The 20,767-nt window shown below is 39.4% G+C and overlaps 1 protein-coding gene across 5 annotated transcripts in view; it reads right to left on the bottom strand.

Annotated features, from left to right (window-relative positions):
* The window catches only part of ADAMTS16 (ADAM metallopeptidase with thrombospondin type 1 motif 16), a 172,037-nt gene that overhangs the window by 93,877 nt on the left and 57,393 nt on the right, over window positions 1–20,767 (bottom strand). For all 5 annotated transcript variants that reach the window (XM_066253601.1, XM_066253602.1, XM_066253603.1 and 2 more), the window contains exons 4-8: window positions 17,281–17,560; window positions 13,129–13,328; window positions 11,580–11,663; window positions 8,743–8,902; window positions 6,936–7,041 (exon numbers count right to left, since the gene is read on the bottom strand). In XM_066253601.1, the coding sequence (XP_066109698.1) occupies window positions 6,936–7,041; window positions 8,743–8,902; window positions 11,580–11,663; window positions 13,129–13,328; window positions 17,281–17,560 (830 nt within the window). The remainder of the gene's footprint in view (window positions 1–6,935; window positions 7,042–8,742; window positions 8,903–11,579; window positions 11,664–13,128; window positions 13,329–17,280; window positions 17,561–20,767) is intronic.

Below are 20,767 nucleotides of genomic sequence, written 5' to 3'. Positions count from 1 at the left end.
ACTGTAACTCTTGGTGGTGCTGACATTTTTGTCCCTATACCCACCCAATACTGCTCTATCTCAGGCTAGGTCTACACTGCCAGAGGCTGTGACAGTTGGACAGTTCTTGACCTGACAACTCCCTATATCCCTTTGGGGGAAGTGGTTCTATAAAACCCCAATGAGTGGCTATGGTTGCATTTATCTGTGGGCCTTGTTTGAAGTTGAGACTGTTTGTTACTCTTGTGTGAAAAAAATTACTTTGAGGCTCTAGCCCTAGCTTAGTAAATGAGGATATCTTAATCTTAGTGGCTGTGGAAACTCTTAATATGATTCTTTACAGGTGTTCAAATCCTACAATGTCAACCAGCACCGTCTTATTGTCACTTACATAGCTCTGCATCCAGGAGAATTCCACTGACTGAGGTTCTATCTTCCTATACTAAGTGCCTCTCCTTAATATCCTAAAGATTTAGCCATCCTCATCGGCTCCTGAAGAGCACAACTTATTCCTTTGGAAAGAAAGCGGTGTGGGGGTGGGGGACATTCTATATAGTCCTGGAGGCTTCCTGTTAGGGCAAATATATATTTGGAGAGCCAATCCATGGTTGGTCATTAATATCTGATACTCACCCAATCATTATATGGATCCTCAGAAAGTAAGTTTGAATGAGTGGGACATAGAGGAAAGGGGAAAGGCAGAAGAGAGAGAAAACAAAGATGGTCAAGGTGGTTACTTGGATTACTTGGATCTGGGGACATCCTGCATCCAAGATTCCCACGATGACTGGAGGGAGACACATAGGGAATGGGACAGAAGACACTGACAAGGGGTGAGTGGGCTCCAAAATGAGGCCAGAGAACCTATACTTGTTGCCAAAGCTAAAGACATATTTTTCTACTTTACTATTTTGCTTAGCACTGTTTAATAATATCAGCAAAAATAAAACTAACATTTGTTAGCACACACTATTTTACAGACAAGATATTAAGCATGCTATTTATGTTTTTAAATTTAAACCTAATTACAAGCCTATAAGGTAGGTAAAATATAATGACAGCAAGACTGAGGTCTTGAGAGAGGCTTATCCAGGGTCCCTTAATCAGGACTGGAACCAGACACTCTAATGTCACAGCCTAGGCGGGACCCATGCAATAGTGTAACCCAAGCATGATTGAAGGGTGTATACAAGACATTCTGGTATTCAAACATTGTCTAATTTCTTCAAAATTCTTACTCAGTACCAAAAGTGATGTATATGTAGACATTTCAGCCTCCACCCGTTCTCTGAAGTTCTATTAAAAGCAATCAATCAAGGCCAGAATAACCATATGGCAGAGAAAATGTGTCATGGCTATGGAAAAGATTCAGACTGTAATCACATGTGGGTGGCTGCCTTGGGAAGAAAGTGACCAAAATGAAATAACAACCTACACCCATGGGATGGCCCTTGACCTGAATATAAAGATGGCATGTAATGGGTTATATTGTGCCCTAGATAAAATTGTTACCACTTCTGCCTACATTTCTAAGAAGTTCAGTTACAAAATCCCAGGTCTGGGAAAATCTTGATCTTAAACTTTTCATCTAAGGTATTTTCAATGATTCTTATTAGCATTAATCTCAAACTCTGCTATGCATCAGAATACCTGATAAATGCACTATATAATGTGGCTATGCAAAGCCCACCCTGATAGCTTTCTGACTTAGTAGGTTGGAGGTTAGGTTCTGGATTTCTGTGCATTCTAACACAGTGAGGTGATTCTGATGCCCACCCAAATCTCAGCACCACTATTTTAAGAATTGTGTCTCCATGTAGTACAACAACCATAAACTGTACTGCAATAGATGCCAGCACATTAGTATGAAAGTGCCACAATGATCACATTTGATATTAACACTAATGGAGTCATGGAAGAATGAGTAGAACATATTCCAATGATAAGGTTGGTATTTGGCAACCCAGAAATATAATTTTCATTATACATGCTAGATAATTTTTTTGCTTCCATGAACCATAATGCTTTATTTAAAGTGATCATCACCCTATATATTAATGTAATAAATACATATATATAGTATTTCTTACCTACTATCTTATAAGTTTTTAAAGAACAGAGATTCTTATTATTTATGCTTATAGTCCCAGAGCCAGTGGACTCACTAACCCATAACAGGTTCTCCATTCATGTTTATTGAATGAATAAAGAACAACCTTCCAGCTATAACACCAACTCAAATACTCAAATATAAACATATTTTCAGAATAAATTGGACAGGGGAATTATGTTCAACATCAGATGCTTTTAATGTATTTTATAGTACTATGTCAAATATTCAACTACACTAACAAGTATTTCTTTATTTTTGATGATATGGTCAAATGAACAGCCATGTATATTTAGAGGTATATCAATTATTTCAGGCTGTTCAGCTAGAGGGGTTATGAAAATGAGAAACTCTCTAACGAAACTATAGGGCAATGTTTTCTGGATAATAAACCATACAATTGGCCTGATGATGGTAACTACTGGTAGGACCCAAATGACCAGAGCACTGACGCAGGCTTTGCAAGAAGCTTCTGTCATTCATAAATGGTTTGACTTTGGGCAAATTACTTAAGTCTCTGAGTCTCAGTTTCCTCACTTATAAAGTGGGAAAATAAATCCTTCCTCAGAATACCTGGCACCCTGCATATCATAAACTGAATCTCAAAACTTCTATTCATTTCCTGATCAAATGTGGTCTTGCTCAAATCACTTAATACTTAAATGCCATTTGTATATGTATAGTGTATGTGTGTGTGTGTGTGTGTGTGTGTGTGTGTGTGTTTGCATGTGTGAGTTTGGGCAAAAATCAATGAGTTTCAAATGCTTTTTGGACACAGAAACAAGCATAATAATTTAATGAGGAATGACAATAAGTAAAATTGATAAATAGTGATTTCCTAATTGCCGTGGTTCCTTGGACTACCTTCTGACAATTTCCAGACCGATGATCTCTATGGCATGGGCTTGCCCTGATGCTCTACAAATCTTTCAGGTCACCCAGTGCCTCCCCAACCCAGCTGGAGGGCGCTGGGTTGACGACAGAGCACAGCCACCATCTGGTGGGGTGTCCATATCACCATCAAGTGTTCAAAAGGCATCTAACATCGCCAGCTAATTATTCCTGAGGTGAATGGTATTAAAAAGCCAATTCTAATTCTTTGGAGAAGACTTCTCTGACTGCCTCTTGCAATGCCGATAGCCTTCACTTTGTTTCCTTTCATGCCATGTTTTTATTTCATCTTTCTGTTAGACATTGGGGGGGGTGTAGATTACCAGTACTCTTATAGAATCCTACACATTGCTTTGCTGGCAGAATGCAAATGGTGCCCAGAGAATAGGTCCGTAAATGCTGGAAAAGACATGGGGGAAACGATGATCATGCATACTTCTGAGAACGATAAATGTGTTTAATATTGTCTTTGAAAATAACATTTCCCATTTAGTTGGCTGTCTGTTTATTTTGATGTCAGTTTCTCTTGCTGAGCAAAAACTTTTTATTCTGATGTAGTCCCATTCATTTATCTTTGCCTTCACTTCTCTTGCCTGTGGAGTCAAGTTCATAAAATGTTCTTTAAAACCCAGGTCCATGAGTTTAGTACCTATGTCTTCTTCTATGTACTTTATTGTTTCAGGTCTTATATTGTCTTTATGTTCAAGTTTGATAATGCAAATTATTTCAGCATACTGTATATAATAGGGATGTTCAGCTTAGATAATATTGCTGTAATTGTGCCTATACATACCTGCTAATAATCTCACAGGCTCCAGTGTTTTTGCAAATGGAAAGCTAGATAAGAGAAGACCAGGCAACGCACCCTGAGCATTCTCAGGCTGTGGGAGAACCACAATGTATCCGAGCCCCAGAGCACTACCCATTAAATAGCATGACCTCCCTTTGCAAGCAGAAACTTTCAAATAAATGACATATTCTCCAAAATGTGTAATGCAGTCCTCAATGTGTCTATGCCAATTCTTCAACACTTGCCTATAGCAATCCACATGTCCTGTGTCACGTGATTTAAAATATCCAGGAAAGACTCCTTGCCCCAATTTAAGAGCAATCCTGACTCAATCCTACATACAAATGAAGAACACCCACCCTCGCTTCTCATTCCAGCCTTTTTCCTCCCTTTCCCAGGACAAATCTAAAGACTGGGTCTTAGCAATTTCTATTTTTAGGCCAGATTCCCCTGTATAAACCACAAGACAATTTTGAAATAAAAACAACTAAACTTAGTAGAAGAAATTGGCTGGACATTAACTGAAATCTTTTTTTTTTTTTTTGAGTTAAAGATTAGAAAACCTATTGCTGAAGCATGGAAAAGCATTGCTCCATCTTAAACAATACCCTCTGAATATAAACAAAACTGAATAGGTAAAAGTCACTTGTGCAATATGATGTCTTATACAGACATAATAGATCTAGAATTATGTTTTCATCCTTAACCCTTTGAGTAGTGAATTTTTTTTCATGCTCATGAACCCCTGGGAGTGAGTTGTTTTTTTTTTTTAATAAAATTAGTTCCAGTTACTCTGGATGGTCAGGAGGCACGAGGACGTACATAAATGGTCATACTACTCAAAGGGTTAAGGTACCAAACTCTAAAATTGACTCTGCTTGGAGCTCATTGCCAAGGATAAGACAAAGGCATGCTGTTTATGTTATGATATTTGATCCATATAGCAAATCTATTGTCCTGTCCTAAAGAATAATAGTTATTGACTAAATGAACTAAATAGATGTGTGCTTGTCTTATTCAAGGAAAATTCACAGAGTTTGATTATTGAATGTTCTATGTCACAGCCTCTCTCACTTGATGTACTTTGAAATACTCTTTATTTGTTCACATTCTCACTCTTCAAGTCACTTTCCCCATTCCATTTACTCACAGTTGCTGAATACTCGATATGGTCTATCTGCTAAGCCAGTGAAGGAAGATGGGAGATTATCTGGAGTTGTTTGTACGGTTTGAGATACATGAGAAATTGCTCTGCACATTTATAAAAGATGCTCCATAAAGAGAAGCTATTACAATTACTATTACCATTATTGTTAGTACTAATATTATCACTCATTTTGGCAGTTAGCACATGCAATTCATTTTCACATCCATTACATATATTCCCTACTTTCGGATCAGAAGCTATTTCATTGGCAAATGACTGTTCAGAACTCCCAGTTCCTCCATCTATTGCACAATATCCTCTAAACATCATGTGCCCAATAAGGTGTTGATAATTTTCTGGAGGTTAATTCTATAAGGAGTTGGACTTCTATTTATCCAAATCTAGAATTCCCTTCCTTCTTCCCATCTATATTCCCACTTGCACATACAAACACTTATCTTTTCTTTGGAAGAAATTCTTTTTCTATCTAAATGCAGCCCAAGTGATAAAAAGAGATATTAATAATTGACTTTTAAAAAGAAAATAAAACCAAACACTGATAGCTGTTGACACTGAAGACCAAGAGCCTAGTTTTGGATAGATCAAATTTCACTTCAGTTACATTCACCACCTGCAACTGCTAGCACTGCCAATGCCCATATCTCAACTGCTCATCTAATGCCAATCTGCCCAGACCTTGATGACTACAATATTTCTTACCTTGATTGTTTAATTAAATTCAGGTATGGTTCAGAGGACAGCAAGAGCCCCATGTCGTTAAAATAATGAGAGTTTTTGAAGTTTTAACTATAGTGGTCTATTAAAAATACAATTATGATGTAACAGAAAGCTTTATGAAGTGTAAGTGCAATTTTCTGGGCATTGAAAAAGTCAATCATTGCCTGCAGTGATGAAGGGATCAGCGCGGGAGGATATACAGTTTCGCTTTCGGGTCATCGGTTCACACACAGCCTGAGTCTGCAGGGCCTCCACGGGACTCCCCCCACACGGAGGCACGCACACGTGGACATACACACACCAACATAAGATGCTTTGAACAGGTCAGGGTGACATGAATAACCCCAGTCTATTTCCTAAAGAGGGGGTAGAGACTAAATCACAAACACTGCCTTTTGCAAGTTTTGTGATTTTGCAGGTAAATTACGGGTTAAAATAAAAAATAGAAATATTATAATTCTTAGTTGTGCATTTTCTAGAAGAAATTTCAAGTACAGCTGCAGTATCGCAGGAAGACACTTGTGTGAACATTGTCAGTGTTCATATTAATTAGGGTAGTTGTAGGAAGTTAGCAAGTGGGCCCATAAAAAATAAATGATCAGATGCTGCCTCGAGGTAAGGTAACTTACATCATGATTAGTCCAAGGAAACTTCTCTAAGAATAAGTTCCTATAAGTAATTGATAGGAATTTTTCATTCTACAGTCAGCAGGTTCACCTCTCACCCTGATGCTGCCCTATTTCAAACCCGGCACCACTAGGAAAATGGGAACATGGGAAGCAAACGGTCTCCTCCTGGGCCTGACCTCCTGTAGTACTTGCACTCTCCAAACTCTGCTCAACACACCAGCTAGAAACACCTCGCAAAATTCTAAAAGCATTATGAGAACACAAATTTGAGAGAAACAGGTTAATAACAGTAGGGCTTGTTACTACCCTAGTCATCGGGAGTTCCCCAGCGGGAGCGGACCACGGAATGAGATTAGGCCGCAGGACAGAGGAGCAGGACGGATACAAGTGTCTGCAATGGTACATGTGAGTGTGAGCAGGGTTGTGAGGGAAAGACAGGGTGGGAAAAGTGTAAATGCATGCACAGCACAAGGCACTAAAATAAAAGCAAAAGAAGTACCCAAGGGGCAGTATTTACTACCTGTCAGTGACATTCTCCTTGGGTATATGTGAATTCCCCTGACGGGTTTAACCTAATGGATCAGTACTTCTATAGAAACCAACGAGGAGGGAGAGGTCTCAGAGCCCCACCCTTCCATGACATGCACTTACTTGTGTCCAGACTCGTGGGCAATGGTGAAAGCCAGGCCAAGGCCTGTGTCTTCGTTAATCGTACAGCTGCGATATTTACTGCACATTCCACTTATGGGCGCAAAACCTATGGGCATAAAGGTAAAAAGAATCTACAGAAGTTTGCAATGAAATAAAGGAAGAGGGTGTATTGTAAAGGCCTATTTACCCTCCACCCTGTAAGGAAATGTGGTTCTCATCTTCATCTGCTGAACTATGAAAGGGAAACCCTTGGCCAATTACAGAAAGGGCTCTTAACAATGTGGGAGTAGGATGCTATAGAAATGTTTACCTGAAACCTATGTATTCCTATTAAAGACACTCCATTAAATTTAATATCTTAAAAAAAATGGACCTAGAAAAAGAAAACAATGTGGAAGTAGGCAGTCTGTTCTCTCTGAGTGGAAAACTCTTCAGGGTTCTATGAAACGTCTATGTCAAAGCCTATGAAGTGGACACAGTAGAAAAGGGGTTTCACTGCAGATGGAAGAGAATGCCTGTCTTTTTCTATAAACATCCATGTTCCCAAAGGACAGAGGAAACAAATACTGTAGGAAATGCGTGTGTCAGGAAGTCCTGACACCACCCCAGCTTCAAGGATTTGCCTGGAGGACTCGGTAGACTCAGTGTGTGTTACACTCATGGGTATAATTTAGTATGGCAAAAAGGCTAGAGAGAAAAATTAGCAAAGGAAACAAGTACATAGGAAGAAGTTTGGGAGAACCAGGCATAAGCTTCCAGAGCCCTCTTTCAGTAGAATGACATAGGACATGCTTAATTCCCCCAGTTACACATCATGACAGTAAGTGCAGACTTGTCCACCAGGGAAGCTCATTAGAGGCTCAGAGCCCAGGGGTTTTATTGGAGGCTGATCACATAGGCACCCTCTATTGGCAGAGACCCAAATTCCAGACTCTCAGGAGGAAAGCAGGTATGCCTCGTGAAGTGCAGTCAGTGCATGTACAAACAGTTACAGCACAGTGAGCTGCACTTAGGTAGGGTGGTGGGAACCTTCTTGAAATCTAAGTTCTCAGAGGCCAACTAAAGGCTAAGTTTACAAGCAGGCCTTCCTAAGGACAAGCAGTTAGGTTAACTTAGATTAACTTGAGTCTTAGCTGAATCATTTTATAATAAGGCATCTTCCTCTCTAAGATCCTGGGGGGAAACAGAGAGTAAGAAAAAAAATGTCCAGGAGAGCCCTGGTCAGTAGCATATTATGTTTTACAATAACGATACTGCTCACAAAAATTAGGGGATATTTCAAAATGAGTATGAAGTGATAAAATATCCCCTAATTTTTGTGAGCAGTGTATTTGGAAAAAATATCAAAATGTTGCCTCTAAGATCTACTTAGCCCTATAAATATATAAAAATTGCTATAATTGAGACATTTATAGAGAAATTAAAAAAACTGGGAATATGACATAGTTGTGTTATCTTTATAATATTCACAAATCTACCATTTCTGACATATGTTACACCATGGTCCCTATTGACCCCATTTTCTTAAGAAGAATAAATGAAAGAAATTATTTCTTAAATTAGAAGAGACAGAAACTCTTGAATCGGTAAGAAACTTTCCCTTTTGAAGTAATCACTTTTGATGAATAAATGCATAATTTTGTGTTTGGCCAAAGTTTATATAGGGATGCAAGTTTCTTCTTTAGAATTTCACTCTGGAGTGGCTACCACTTATAGATCTGGAATGAGGCAAAAACGTTTAACATATAAGGCCATGGATGGCGCATAGCACATACGTGGTCCTCAAAACTCTGCTGAATGATCTTACCCAAAGTGTCACAGGGCTCATTCTTCCAGGAACATATGTCCAGACCAGTTAGTAAGATGGCATGGTCATGGCGAGTTCCATCTTTTCCCATCAGTCCAGACTGCCACTGGCAGAAGCTACTTAAAGTGTGGTCTGCGTGATGGCTTATTACAAGCCCAGGCTATGCAAGAGAGGCAAAGACACCATGATAACAAAAGAAAACATGGTATAATGCAATTGTTACTAGCACTAGAATCACAGAAAACGCCTATTAACTTGGATTTAAAATACAAGGATGAATCCAAATGGCACATTTGCTAATTTACCCATTTCATATATTGAAATACAAGTAAGGTGTGATATATAAAACTATACAGAGTCAGTGTAGACACTATGCTCATTCTGTAGTTCTGTGCCCAAACAATTGGGATGTATTTAGCTGACCCTAAATGCATTTTCAATGACCCAAGATAAATTATTTCTAAGTGTAAAATTTTTGCATTTGTACACCTGAAACCTGTATAATTTTAGTAACCAATGTCACCCCAATAAATTCAATAAAAAATTTAAAAATAAGATAAAATGCAGCCCTGGTCAGTTGGCTCAGTGGTAGAGCATCAGCCTGGCATCTGGAAGTACTGGATTCGATTCCCAGTCAGGGCACACAGGAGAAGTAACCATCTGCTTTTTCACCCCTCCCCCTCTTCTTTCTCTCTCTCTTTCTCTCTCTCTTTCTCTCTCTCTCTTTTTCTCTCTCTCTTCCTTTCCTGCAGCCATGGCTCTAGTGATTTGAGCAAGCTGGCCTAGGGAACTGAGGATGGCTCCATGGCCTCACCTCAGGTGCTAAAATAGCTTGGTAGCTGAGCAACAAAGCAGTGGCCCCAGATAGGCAGAGCATCACCCCATAGTGGGCTTGCCGGGTGGATCCTGATCAGGGCACATGAGGGAGTGTGTCTCTGCCTCCCTGCCTCTCACTTAATAATAACAAAAAATAAAAGAAAATGCTAACATTTGTTGTATTATGTTAAAAAACATCTTTGTAAAACAGTTTACAAAATTATGTAAGGCAAAGGGTCATTTGTATGTTATTAAACACATACACAAAGAACATCTAGTAACTGAATGTTTATTTCATTATCACATTGAGCAAGTGGGACTTCCAACTTATAGCCCCTTTAATATTTATTATTGCAGGAATAAAGTCACTACAGAGGCAACATATTTATGAGAAGAGGCAAGTCAGTTCGGCAAGATTTATTTCTGGAAAATAAATGGAACTAGAAGAAAACTATATAGAAGACATTTGACCTTATTCATATATACTAAGTTCTAATAAAGCAACAATGAAATACCAGAAGAACATGTGAACTTCTGGGAAATTAAGAATTTAAGGGTGGCAGCAACACCCAACAGAGCAGGCTGCAATAAATGCTTGAACCTTATTTCTAGGACTGCTCTGTTTCCTATGATGAGCAGAGGAAACCAGATTAAAAACTCCAATTTTAGGACAACTTGTTTAAGGCTTTCATGACTAGAATGTTGTGTTGGAATTTTTGTCCCTTGGTCACACAACATGATTTCTCCTTACAAGTTTTTGTCTTTCCAGAAAGTCAAATACACCTGAGCTAGATGTTGTACATCAAAACTGGGACATGCCTTCCATTCTTCAGCTGGTGATTTCTAGGAAAACTTCATTAATTAAAGTTAACACAGGTGTATGATCAAAAGATAACCTCACCTATTCTTTGCAGCTTGGAGGAATTCCAAAGGTGAAAACGATTTAATACAAGGAATAATTAACCTGTCACCTGAGAAACCCTGCTGGCTCAGCACCCCCTCCCAGACATACACTCACACAAAAGACAATGAGGTTGTATCTTCCTGACTATTCAGGCTAGAAATAGGCTGGTCCCTGCTATTCCCACCCTGTCCGGGCAAAGAACAGGGACCCAGATTATTAAAGCCTGTAAGCATCTTAGATCTTATGATCTTAGATGTCATCTAAAAATTCTTGCTTTATAAATGAGAAAACTATGGGTAACAGGAGACTCTGCCAAGACATCAACAAGGGTGAAAGTGGATGCAGGGGTCTGACTCAGGTCCCAGGCTCCCTCGCCCATGCCCAGCCAATGATTGGAGGGGGCCAAAGTAGAAGTGAGAGCCTTTGATGGCTGACATGCCTCCTATTACTTATGCCATGAAATGCTCATATTCATCTTCTTTATGACCCAAAGTGTATGTGTGCACATTTAGACAGGGACTCTGGAATTGAGGCAAAGGAGACAGACACTTTACCAAATGCTGCCAAGATCCAGCACAATTCTGGTTTTTGTATGCAAGAGACATGTGCTCACCATTGCAGAATCTCTATGAGAATAAAATTCTGGGACTAAAGGTGATGAGGGTTGTGAGATCAATCTTAGAAGCTGGGAGACAACAGAGCAAAACGAAGGCAGGCCACACTGTACAATTTACTTTCTATACTAAAGGACATTCCTACCGAAAGATAAAATGGGCTCAGTGCCACTTGGCACCCTGAGAGCTCACAGTGGCTGAGACACATGTGCACTTTGTCTTCCCAGTGTGTTTCCCACCCATCTAAAGGCAGCTTCTCTATTCCCTTTTCTCATAAGGCAATTAAATGAATCCTTCTTACTACCTCTGCACAGAAACACAAACCATCAAATAATCATTAATAAGGGACTGACAAGCAACTAACTCATAGCATTAGACACAAAATATGAAAATTTTTTGTCCTAGGGGAAAGAGAAGTAAGGACTCCATATTAATGAAACAAAGCATTGCTTTGCATTGTTTATTTTCTGGGAGAAAGGTTGCTTGTTTTAAAGACAAAGTACCTGTTCTTCTTCTAGAAGAATCAGACCTACAATTGCAATGTTGATGTTTCCTCCTATGGTTCCATCTTTGAATAAAGCAGACACCTGAAAAAGACAGGCAATCCACGTCAGTCTCCACAGGTGACCACTTTCCCCAGACCTCAGTCTGCATGGAGCCCTGATGCTGACTGCCAATCCCTGAGTTCTCTAGTGATGTAGCTATATTATTTTCTTATATTGTCAGACAGACAGGCACAGGAATAGCTATCAACTATAGACCAATTGTTGAATCCTTGTTGGTGGTGCCTGAGGGTGAAAAACTGAGGTTTGGAGAGGGAGGTTCCCCCTCTTCTCAAACACCGATGGAGTAATGATGAGGTCTCTGAATTGTTAAGTGTCCTCAATTGAATGGACTAGAGGACTTTTTACTCACAGTGATAACTACATTGGTAAGAATTCTCCAAGCTCTCCGGGAAAGGGATTCCAGAAACATAAAAGAAATGCTAGGAAAAGACCAACAGGACATGAGAAAGGGAGGGAAATGGAATGATGATCCAAAAAAGATGCAAACATTCGAGATGATGATCACAAATGACGAAGTGAACACTGGAGTGGATTTGGGGTGATGGGTAATGACAGTCAACACTGTGGCATGTGATTGGGAGGTGACTTGGCACTGAGATGCCTCTCACCACTTTATACTTGAGGTGTAGAAGCATTATAACAGCTGTACAGAATAGAGGTGACACTTGCACAAATCACAGCATCCTGGGCCCTGCTGTTCTCAGCCCTGTGGACATGCAGTGGTAGGGTGTCAGTGTCACTGTCTTCCTCAATTCCCTGGGAGATCATAAACCAGATAGGTCAACCTAGTGTCACTAGTAGTGACACTAGAAATAATAGCCATGTGACAACATGGAAACATAAAGTTCATTTAGGGTAGTCTGTTTATTGAGGTAGAACAAATAGATTTTTAAAATATTGTTATCACAACTACTTTTTAAAACACATTTTGGTGGCCCAAGATTTTGTCTTCTGTTACCTAGATGTCACTTAGGTGAAATAAGGCTTAGATATTTATTACCACTTTTCCATAATTACTACAGCTGCGGGTCTGGGGAGAGATACTCTTTATCTGAGAAGACATTCCAAAAGGTTGTACTGTTTTTCTAGATAAAATAATGTATACTCAATATTTGGACATTAACATTCCTAAAGTTAGTATTTCTATATAACCATCTAAAAATCACAGAGTGGTGATAAACAGATTTATTGCACTAAAATGTCTCAAGATATTCTTTTAGATTTCTGAAGACATCAGTACATCAAAACAGGTTACCGGCTTACAGAGAGGATCAAATGGTTTCATCATCCTTCACTTATTCTCTGAAGTTCTAAACTTGGCTCTTTTTATTGGAGCATAGTAAAACTGAAGGAGTTACCATAAATAAAGCATTTCTATGTATAACACATAAATCCATAAGTAAAGCAGAATGTAAAACACATATGCAAATGCACACACACCAGTAGGAGTAACTATACTAAGCTTCAACAAGGTGGATGTTCTCACCATGTTGAGTATCGTCAGTACGTAGGTGGTAATATTTTCATGGCCGTGGTTTTGCATCATCTTTTTGTCCACCACCACCAATGTCTCCACATTCAGTTCTTTATTCCTATGGGACTTCAGAAGAGAGCGCTTGTGCCGTGAGCAAGACTTATACTCGTCAGGCAAGATGAAAAGGTCTTCCTTGGGTGGCTTGCGCATGTCTATGAGGGCCATACAGAGAGCAAATTAAAGCAAATTCATCACAAAAGGTGAGTGGTGGAACTTGTTATATAGAAGTTGAATTTAAGGAGTGAGAATTCATGATATAAACCATGTAACTCTTAAAATTTTGTGATGTAAAAACTTGTATTAGAGTAAAACACTCCATTCAAATAAAGTCCATAGAGTCTAGACATCATAGAAGTTGTTGCTTTATTTACTTTTGTATAATTTTGTCCTAATTCAAAATAAGAAAGGGTCATTTTTGCTCTGAAGTGCTAGCACCAACTACAAGTATCATGATGAAAGACTGGTTAGCATAAAGATTTATGAAACAGGCTGTGCAAATGAGTTACTGACAATGAAATAAAACTAACAACTACAAGAAAGAGTGTTGTCTTGGATTGTTTTCTTATTTGAGGGCTTTTAATGACCTGAGCGATTTTAAAGTTGACCGCTGTGTCTGCACACATGACTGGTTTGTCTATAGTGTTTCAAACCGGTTCTATCAGACCAACCTCACTCCAGAGCTGGCTTTCCTAGAAAGCACCATAAATATTTGCTTAACTTAATTAGAAGACAAGATATACTCTGTCTTCTTGAAGAAAGCCATTTAAAAAGAGTTTTGGCTGGGTTTGGAGGGTAAACACACAATACGGTTTATAGAGATGTGTTGTAGAATTGGGCCCTTGAAATTCCGTACAGCTATGTTAGCCAGTGTGACCCTAATAAGTTCAATTAAAAAAATAAAAATACTTTTGACATTTACCATCAGTAAGTCAACTCTAGGTTTAGTGGATGCCTTTAAAAATGTGGTTAGAATGGTTTCATGTGAAAGTAGGTTTCAAAATACCCACATATTCAGCACACAAAAACTATTCCAACTCTATTTATGGACCACACTGATAGAAGATGCTATTTTGTTTGACTGGCACCTACATCAAATATATTTTATCTCTTTTTGCTAAAATATTGAATACTTCCAAACATAAATAAACATTTTTTAGGATAATAATTACACCAGCTAGCATTTAATAAACATTCATAAAAAAATAAGCATTCATCATTTTATTAACATTGACACAATTTATATAGACATAAATGCCACTTGAAGAGCTGTGTATAACTCACTCAGTCTTTACAACAGCCCTGGGTATGGTGGAGGACACAGAGCAAAGGGGATAATCACAACTTGCTCACTGTCCCTTCTCTAGAAAGTGTTGAAAATAGGTTTCAGATTTGGCAGCATGGTCCCAGAGCCTTGGTCCTAATGTTCACTGTTGGAAAAACATGCGCAGGAGGAAAGCAGACACAGCATAGGAACACAGCAGTTTATGTGCCCCTTGGTAATGGGAACAGGGACAGAGAACTGAGAAAAGAGAGGGTTATTTCACTGGCCAGGGTTCTGACAAGGGTCTCAGAGTAAATCACTTGCTCTTCAGTATGGTAACTGCAGCATTTTCCCCAAAACACGTGTGCCACCTCAAAACCCAACAGCAGTGCCAACAACTGGAAGCAGAAAACTGATTCATAAGCCTGAGGTTCAGGGTCATGACTCATTTTAAGCAAATCAATCTGCTTTTGTTTGCCCTTTTCCACAGATAGATGAGTAAACACATAGAAAAATCTCTCATTTTCTGAACTAGAGACTCTAATAGAGATGAATCTGTGTGTGTGTGTGTGTGTGTGTGTGTGTGTGTGTGTGTGTGAGAGAGAGAGAGAGGGGGGGGGAGCAGGGGAGGAAAAGGGAGAGAGACAGATACAGAGACAGGAAGGGAGAGAAATGAAAATCATCAACGCATAGTTGTGGAACTTTAGTTTTTTATTGATTGCTTTTCATACATGCCTTTACCAGAGGGCTTTAGCCAAGCCAATGACCCCTTGCTCAAGCCAGCAACCTTAGTGCTCAAGCCAGCAACCACTGAATTATGTCAATGGTTCCATAACCCTGCAACTCATGCTCGTGAGCCCACACTCAAGCTGAAGACCTTGGGGTTTTGAACCTGGGTCTCCGCTTTCCAGGTTGACAGTCTATCCACTGTGCCACCATCTGTCAGACTAATAGGAATCAATCTTGTAACTGTAAACCCCATTGAACCAGAAGATCAGGATTCCTCCAGGAAAGTCCAAAGCCTCATAGAGAACATGGGATAATCCATGCACAGATAACTAGGGCCCTGAGGATTAAATACATCACCTGGAGGCAATGTGTCAGTTCTGTTAGTCACACAGTCCTCAACCACTTAGGGTCCCCAGAGAACAGAACTGCCCAGCAGGAAGGGGACAGAAATATTTAGTAAATTAGACTGTACTGTGAGATCCCTAATGACTTTCACTAGCAAGATGCTTTTGTAGACTTTTTCTTTTCTACTTTTATTATGAAAATAATAGCTTTTTAAAAAATTTTCCAAATACAAAACTTATTGTACACTTTAACAGTTTTTTTTCAAATAAACCCCACTATTGAGATTTTAAAATACCTGTCAAAGCAATATACACGTGCTCTCACACAAACATGCATACACACACATATGCACACTTATGCACACATAGCCACATCCAACACAATAATTTTATTGCTTTATATGCACAAGCTGTGCCTTAGCTTCTACTGGTCTGAATGACTATGATCATATCTAGACAGAAATGAGAGGATCATATTTATTTCAGAATGGTCAACACTGTTCAGTTTTCTCAGGGCCTATGACATTTGCTTCAGAACTTGGTATAGTCTGTCAAACAGGTAAACACAACCCCACTCATCTCTCCGGCCTCCCTGATATATGAAAGCTGTTTTGCTTTGACCACACCTATACCACGAGCTCTGCCAACATGCGTCCTGGCTTTGACCTTGATCTTACTCCTGATCTTGTCCTGACTCAGCTTGGCCCCATCCTCTGCCACTTTCCCTCCACTTCTCCCCACCCATGTGTCCCTAGGCAGCCACTGTTGATAAGTACACCCTGCTGTATTACCCACTGAACCTCTCTCGTTCACCTGAAATTGTTCTCAACTCTGTTCTTCCAAGTCCTCCGGTAAGGCAAAACTGAGCCCCCTGACTAAGTCATTTTGGGTTTGAGTTTTTCAAATTTGAATGTAGCTTAAGACTTTTATTTTTGGAGGATATGAGTCTAGATGACACACAGGAGTTATGGTACTTACTCTTCTGTTGTAAGAGCCAACTGGTTATGGTTCATTCACTCTACTCCACAATATACGTGGAGCTCCTGCACATGCCCACTTCTATTTTAGTGGTGGGTATAGATGCCCAGGAAACCAATCAGCATAGAAAGATGGGGTTGGGGAAAGATGGCTCACAGGAGGAGAGTGAATAAAGTGACACCGGAGAGGGAAGCTGAAGGAAGTGAGGGAAGTTCCAGAAAGCACTGAGCAGCTAGTCTGGAATGTATGAGAGGTTCCTACATAACATGGGAACAACACATCACCCTTTAAATGTTCATGACAAAATAAACGACTCTGATAAAGCTTAGTGATAAATTGTAGGTAAATATGTCCTGTATAGTCTGTCTTTTGATGTGGTGGGTCAAGTACATAAATATGTATAGAGATAAATGATCTCAGCAGGAAAACTATGTGGGCTTTCATAAATCTAGATCTCAAAAATATAGAATTACTGGCAGACAGGCCAGGGTTCTTTTGAAGATGTCTGGTGGATTCTGTATTTCTCAGCAGTGTATCATTTTCTGTCCAGGGAACAGTTATTTTTTAAAAAAAGAAAACATCCTACTATTATCTATCTATCTACCATGGAGAGAGCTTTTATAATGAACGGACAGATAATGGACTTTCTTTGGAATCATCACTTAAGTTTAGTAAAGACAGTTAATAAGTCACCTTGGGGAGAGACATACTCTGATGAAAATTAAAAATATTCCATCGGCTTATACAAATGTTAAAATCATTAAATGCACAAGGAGAATTGCGCTTACATACATTTCTTGCGTCTTCCGCAGAAATGCTGCTTTTGTGGGTGCTGGAGGTTAAAGCTGTGCGCAAGCTGATTTCCGTGGTAGAAGGGGCGGTGATGTTCCAGCTCCCGCTGCCTCTGCACCATCATTACCTGGCGCCCGCTACGATCCTCCGGCTCTGTGGACCTCTTGTACAATATGTGGGAGGGGGGCCTACTCCTGGAAGAGTCGTTGAGTCTCCCTGCTAGGTGTGAAGGAAGTGGCTTTAAGAAATAATCTGCTTCTTGTGTTCTTATCAGGCCTGACTGGAAAAATAAGGAGGAAGAAAAAGAAAAGCATAATGATATTTCCAGTTCGAGACACAGCCAACTCTCCAAGCATTCCTTTTTTATTCTGTGTTTAGAAGCACGTTGTTCCCACGTCCTGTTCCCTCCTTGAGGACACACATTCAAGGGTTCACACACCTGGTTTCAGATATACAAATGGGAAAGATCCATTTCTGTCCTCTTACACCTTCACCTTTTCAGAAAGGTGTGTGTGGAGGTGTTCCATGACAGAGAGAGAGAGAGAGAGAGAGAGAGAGAGAGAGCACATGACACAATAATGTCAGCAAACGTTAACCAAAGAATGGAGGAGAGCCCTGGCCAGTTGGCTCAGAGGTAGAGTGTTGGCCCAGCATGTGGAACACCTGGGTTTGAATTCCGGTCAGGGCACACAGGAGAAGCGCCAATCTGCTTCTCCATCATTCCCCCCTTCTTCCTCTCTGTCTCTCTTTTCCCCTCCCTCCCGCAGCCAAGGCTCCATTGGAGCAAAGTTGGCCCGGGCGCTGAGGATGGCTCCATGGCCTCTGCCTCAGGCATTAGAATGACTCAGACTGCAGCAGAGCAACACTCCCTGGTGGGCATGCAGGGTGGATCCCAGTTGGGTGCATGCGGGAGTCTGTCTCTCTGCCTCCCTGTTTTTTACTTCAGAAAAATACAAATAATAATAATAATAATAATAATAATAATAATGGAGGAGAAAGCATATGCATGCAAATTTAGATATCCAGTATGGGTGTGTGTGTGTGTGTGTGTGTGTGTGTGTGTGTGTGGGCAGTGGTTCCCAAAGAAAAAATAAAGTTTTACTCCTAACAGAATAATTTGCAAAACTCTGTAAACTTGAATTAATGTAATTAATTGTTGCAAAAGTGTAACAAAATTAATCCAGAAGAAAGAAAAAATAATTTCTTAGAGGATCAGGAAGATCTTTTAAGCAAAATATTAAGAAAATAAGAAAGAACTGGCATTATAAAAAACACTAGAAATATCTGTACAACATAACACAAACTAAAGGCACATAAACACTAAAATACCTTAAGACAAAATTGAGAGACACTGTACCTTTTAGAGTGATGAATACCTTTAAAGCTTTATAATAACAATTGTTGAAGAAAATGGGAACAAAGAGGCCACGTGACACTCTGGGCAAGTACAAACGGGCCAGACCCAGGAGGTGGGTTGTCATAGCTACCAGTGATAAAAATACACAGCTCAATTCTAGAAATTTAACTTTTAAAAACCTTGCCAAATACTTCTGATAGACACGTTTCCAATACTGATAAATATTTATGATTGTACATTGCAGCATTATCTGTAACAGCAAAAAAGTAGAAACAAAGCAAAAATAGTAAAAATGAGAAATAATTTAAATGTTTACCAATTAATTCAGGGTAATTTTTGAAAGTACATTTATATATTTGTAGACTACCTACCATTAAAAAACATGAGATGATTATGTATTTATGATAATCATAACGCAACACTTTTTTCTTCGGTTTCTGAGACTTGTCAATATAGTCTATGCAATGCCTTATTTATCAGTCACAGCAATTTGTAATGTTGACATCATTACTATTCTCCTCTTGCTTGTGAGGAAATAGAGAGGGAGAGTGATTAACATGTTTAAGGTCACATGACTAGGAACTATAGCATAGGGATCTGAACCAAATCAAGAGTAAGTTTAGAACCTATAAGAGTTTTAGGTTTACAGGGTTTGCAAAAGGTATTAAAAATTTTATAAGTATATAATAAAGTATATAGTTGATCCCAGTTGTGCTTATTTTGCAAAGCATGCATCCACAGTTAGGGACTTTTCCTGGAAGAACTGATGAGAACTTGTCGATGGTGGTTATCTCAGGGAGAGAAATTGAGGAGGAGGGGTCCAAGCGGGGAATTCCACTTTCAGTTTTATATCTTTCTGCACTACTCAAGTATAATAAATCTGCGTGCACTGTCACTTAAAATATCAGTGGCATTGTTGAATCATAGAATTACAGATGAATTTTAAAAATCCTTACAAATATAACCAAACGTTGCCATACATCCAGAGAACAATTAATTATTCCTGAACAACTGTCAGGTACCTTTTATGACTTTACCATACTGCACTCCCAGAATTACTATTGTGCTGGTTTTCTCCAAAGTTATATTGATGATCTAGAATACAGAGACACTGATTAAGTGCTCAAAGACGCTGATACACAGGTGCCTGTTCTAAGTGTATCTCTGATTGACATGCCCCAATCTGATTCTCATTTGGGGAAGACTTATTGTGCATCCTTGTCACCAAAGGACGTTCCATGTTGGGCTGGGCTGTCATGCCTGACTCTGAATATTTGTATAATGTAGGAATGAAGAAGCACCTCTTAGATCTTAGGAAAGGGCCAAATGTAACTCTGGGGGACAGTGGAGTCAGGGGTGGGAGATATAAAAGAAGGGAAGACTAGGCTTAATGTATTTAGAGATTAAGCACTGGCCCTAGTGTCTGCTAGTGGGAAACAGGTGAACATGGTAAATTATCAATGAAGCTAATCAGCACCACGGGGGGTAGACCTCCTGGGGCCCAAATGCCACCTCACAATAGAAAGGGAAATACAGTACTTAAAATTTATGCTCTGGATCACGGAGCAGGCAGCTTCTCATGCCATGTTCCATATGAGCGACTTGGGAATCTTTCTTGTCTTTTATAATGCTACCAATTAAACTAGGATACAATAATACTTTAAAGTTTGCAATTCTATCAAGAAATAACTAAGGAAAAAATTAAATAATAGCCAGAGTCAGTTGGGTTTTACTGTTTTTTACATTTAAACTAGCCCGGGAATAGCAGAGCCTTCATGGATGTATTTGACCTTGTGTAATAACCCTAAACAAAGAGGTTTTGCACTCTATTGAAAGTAACTAGTTTAAGTACTAAAAAGAAAAAGGAAAGTTCACTTTTTGCAGGTTTTAAAAAAAACTTGCCTAATATACAAACGATTCCTTGCTTTTCAAATCACCCTTTAGAAGATTGTCTAGAATAGATGTTATTTGGCATCTCTTGTACAAGCCCAAGTAGACACATAGGCATTGGCCAGGTGATGCAGACACCCACGTAGAATTATGATCCAATTCTATATTATCATCTGTGTGACCCTGGAGAATTTATTTAGCCACTCTGTGCAGTTTTGTCATCTAGGCAGTGGATATAAG

Source organism: Saccopteryx bilineata, chromosome 1, assembly GCF_036850765.1.
Source record: "Saccopteryx bilineata isolate mSacBil1 chromosome 1, mSacBil1_pri_phased_curated, whole genome shotgun sequence".
Classification (NCBI taxonomy): domain Eukaryota; kingdom Metazoa; phylum Chordata; class Mammalia; order Chiroptera; family Emballonuridae; genus Saccopteryx; species Saccopteryx bilineata.
The sequence above is the reverse complement of the archived record's forward strand: the minus strand, read 5'-3'. Positions and strand labels throughout refer to the sequence as shown.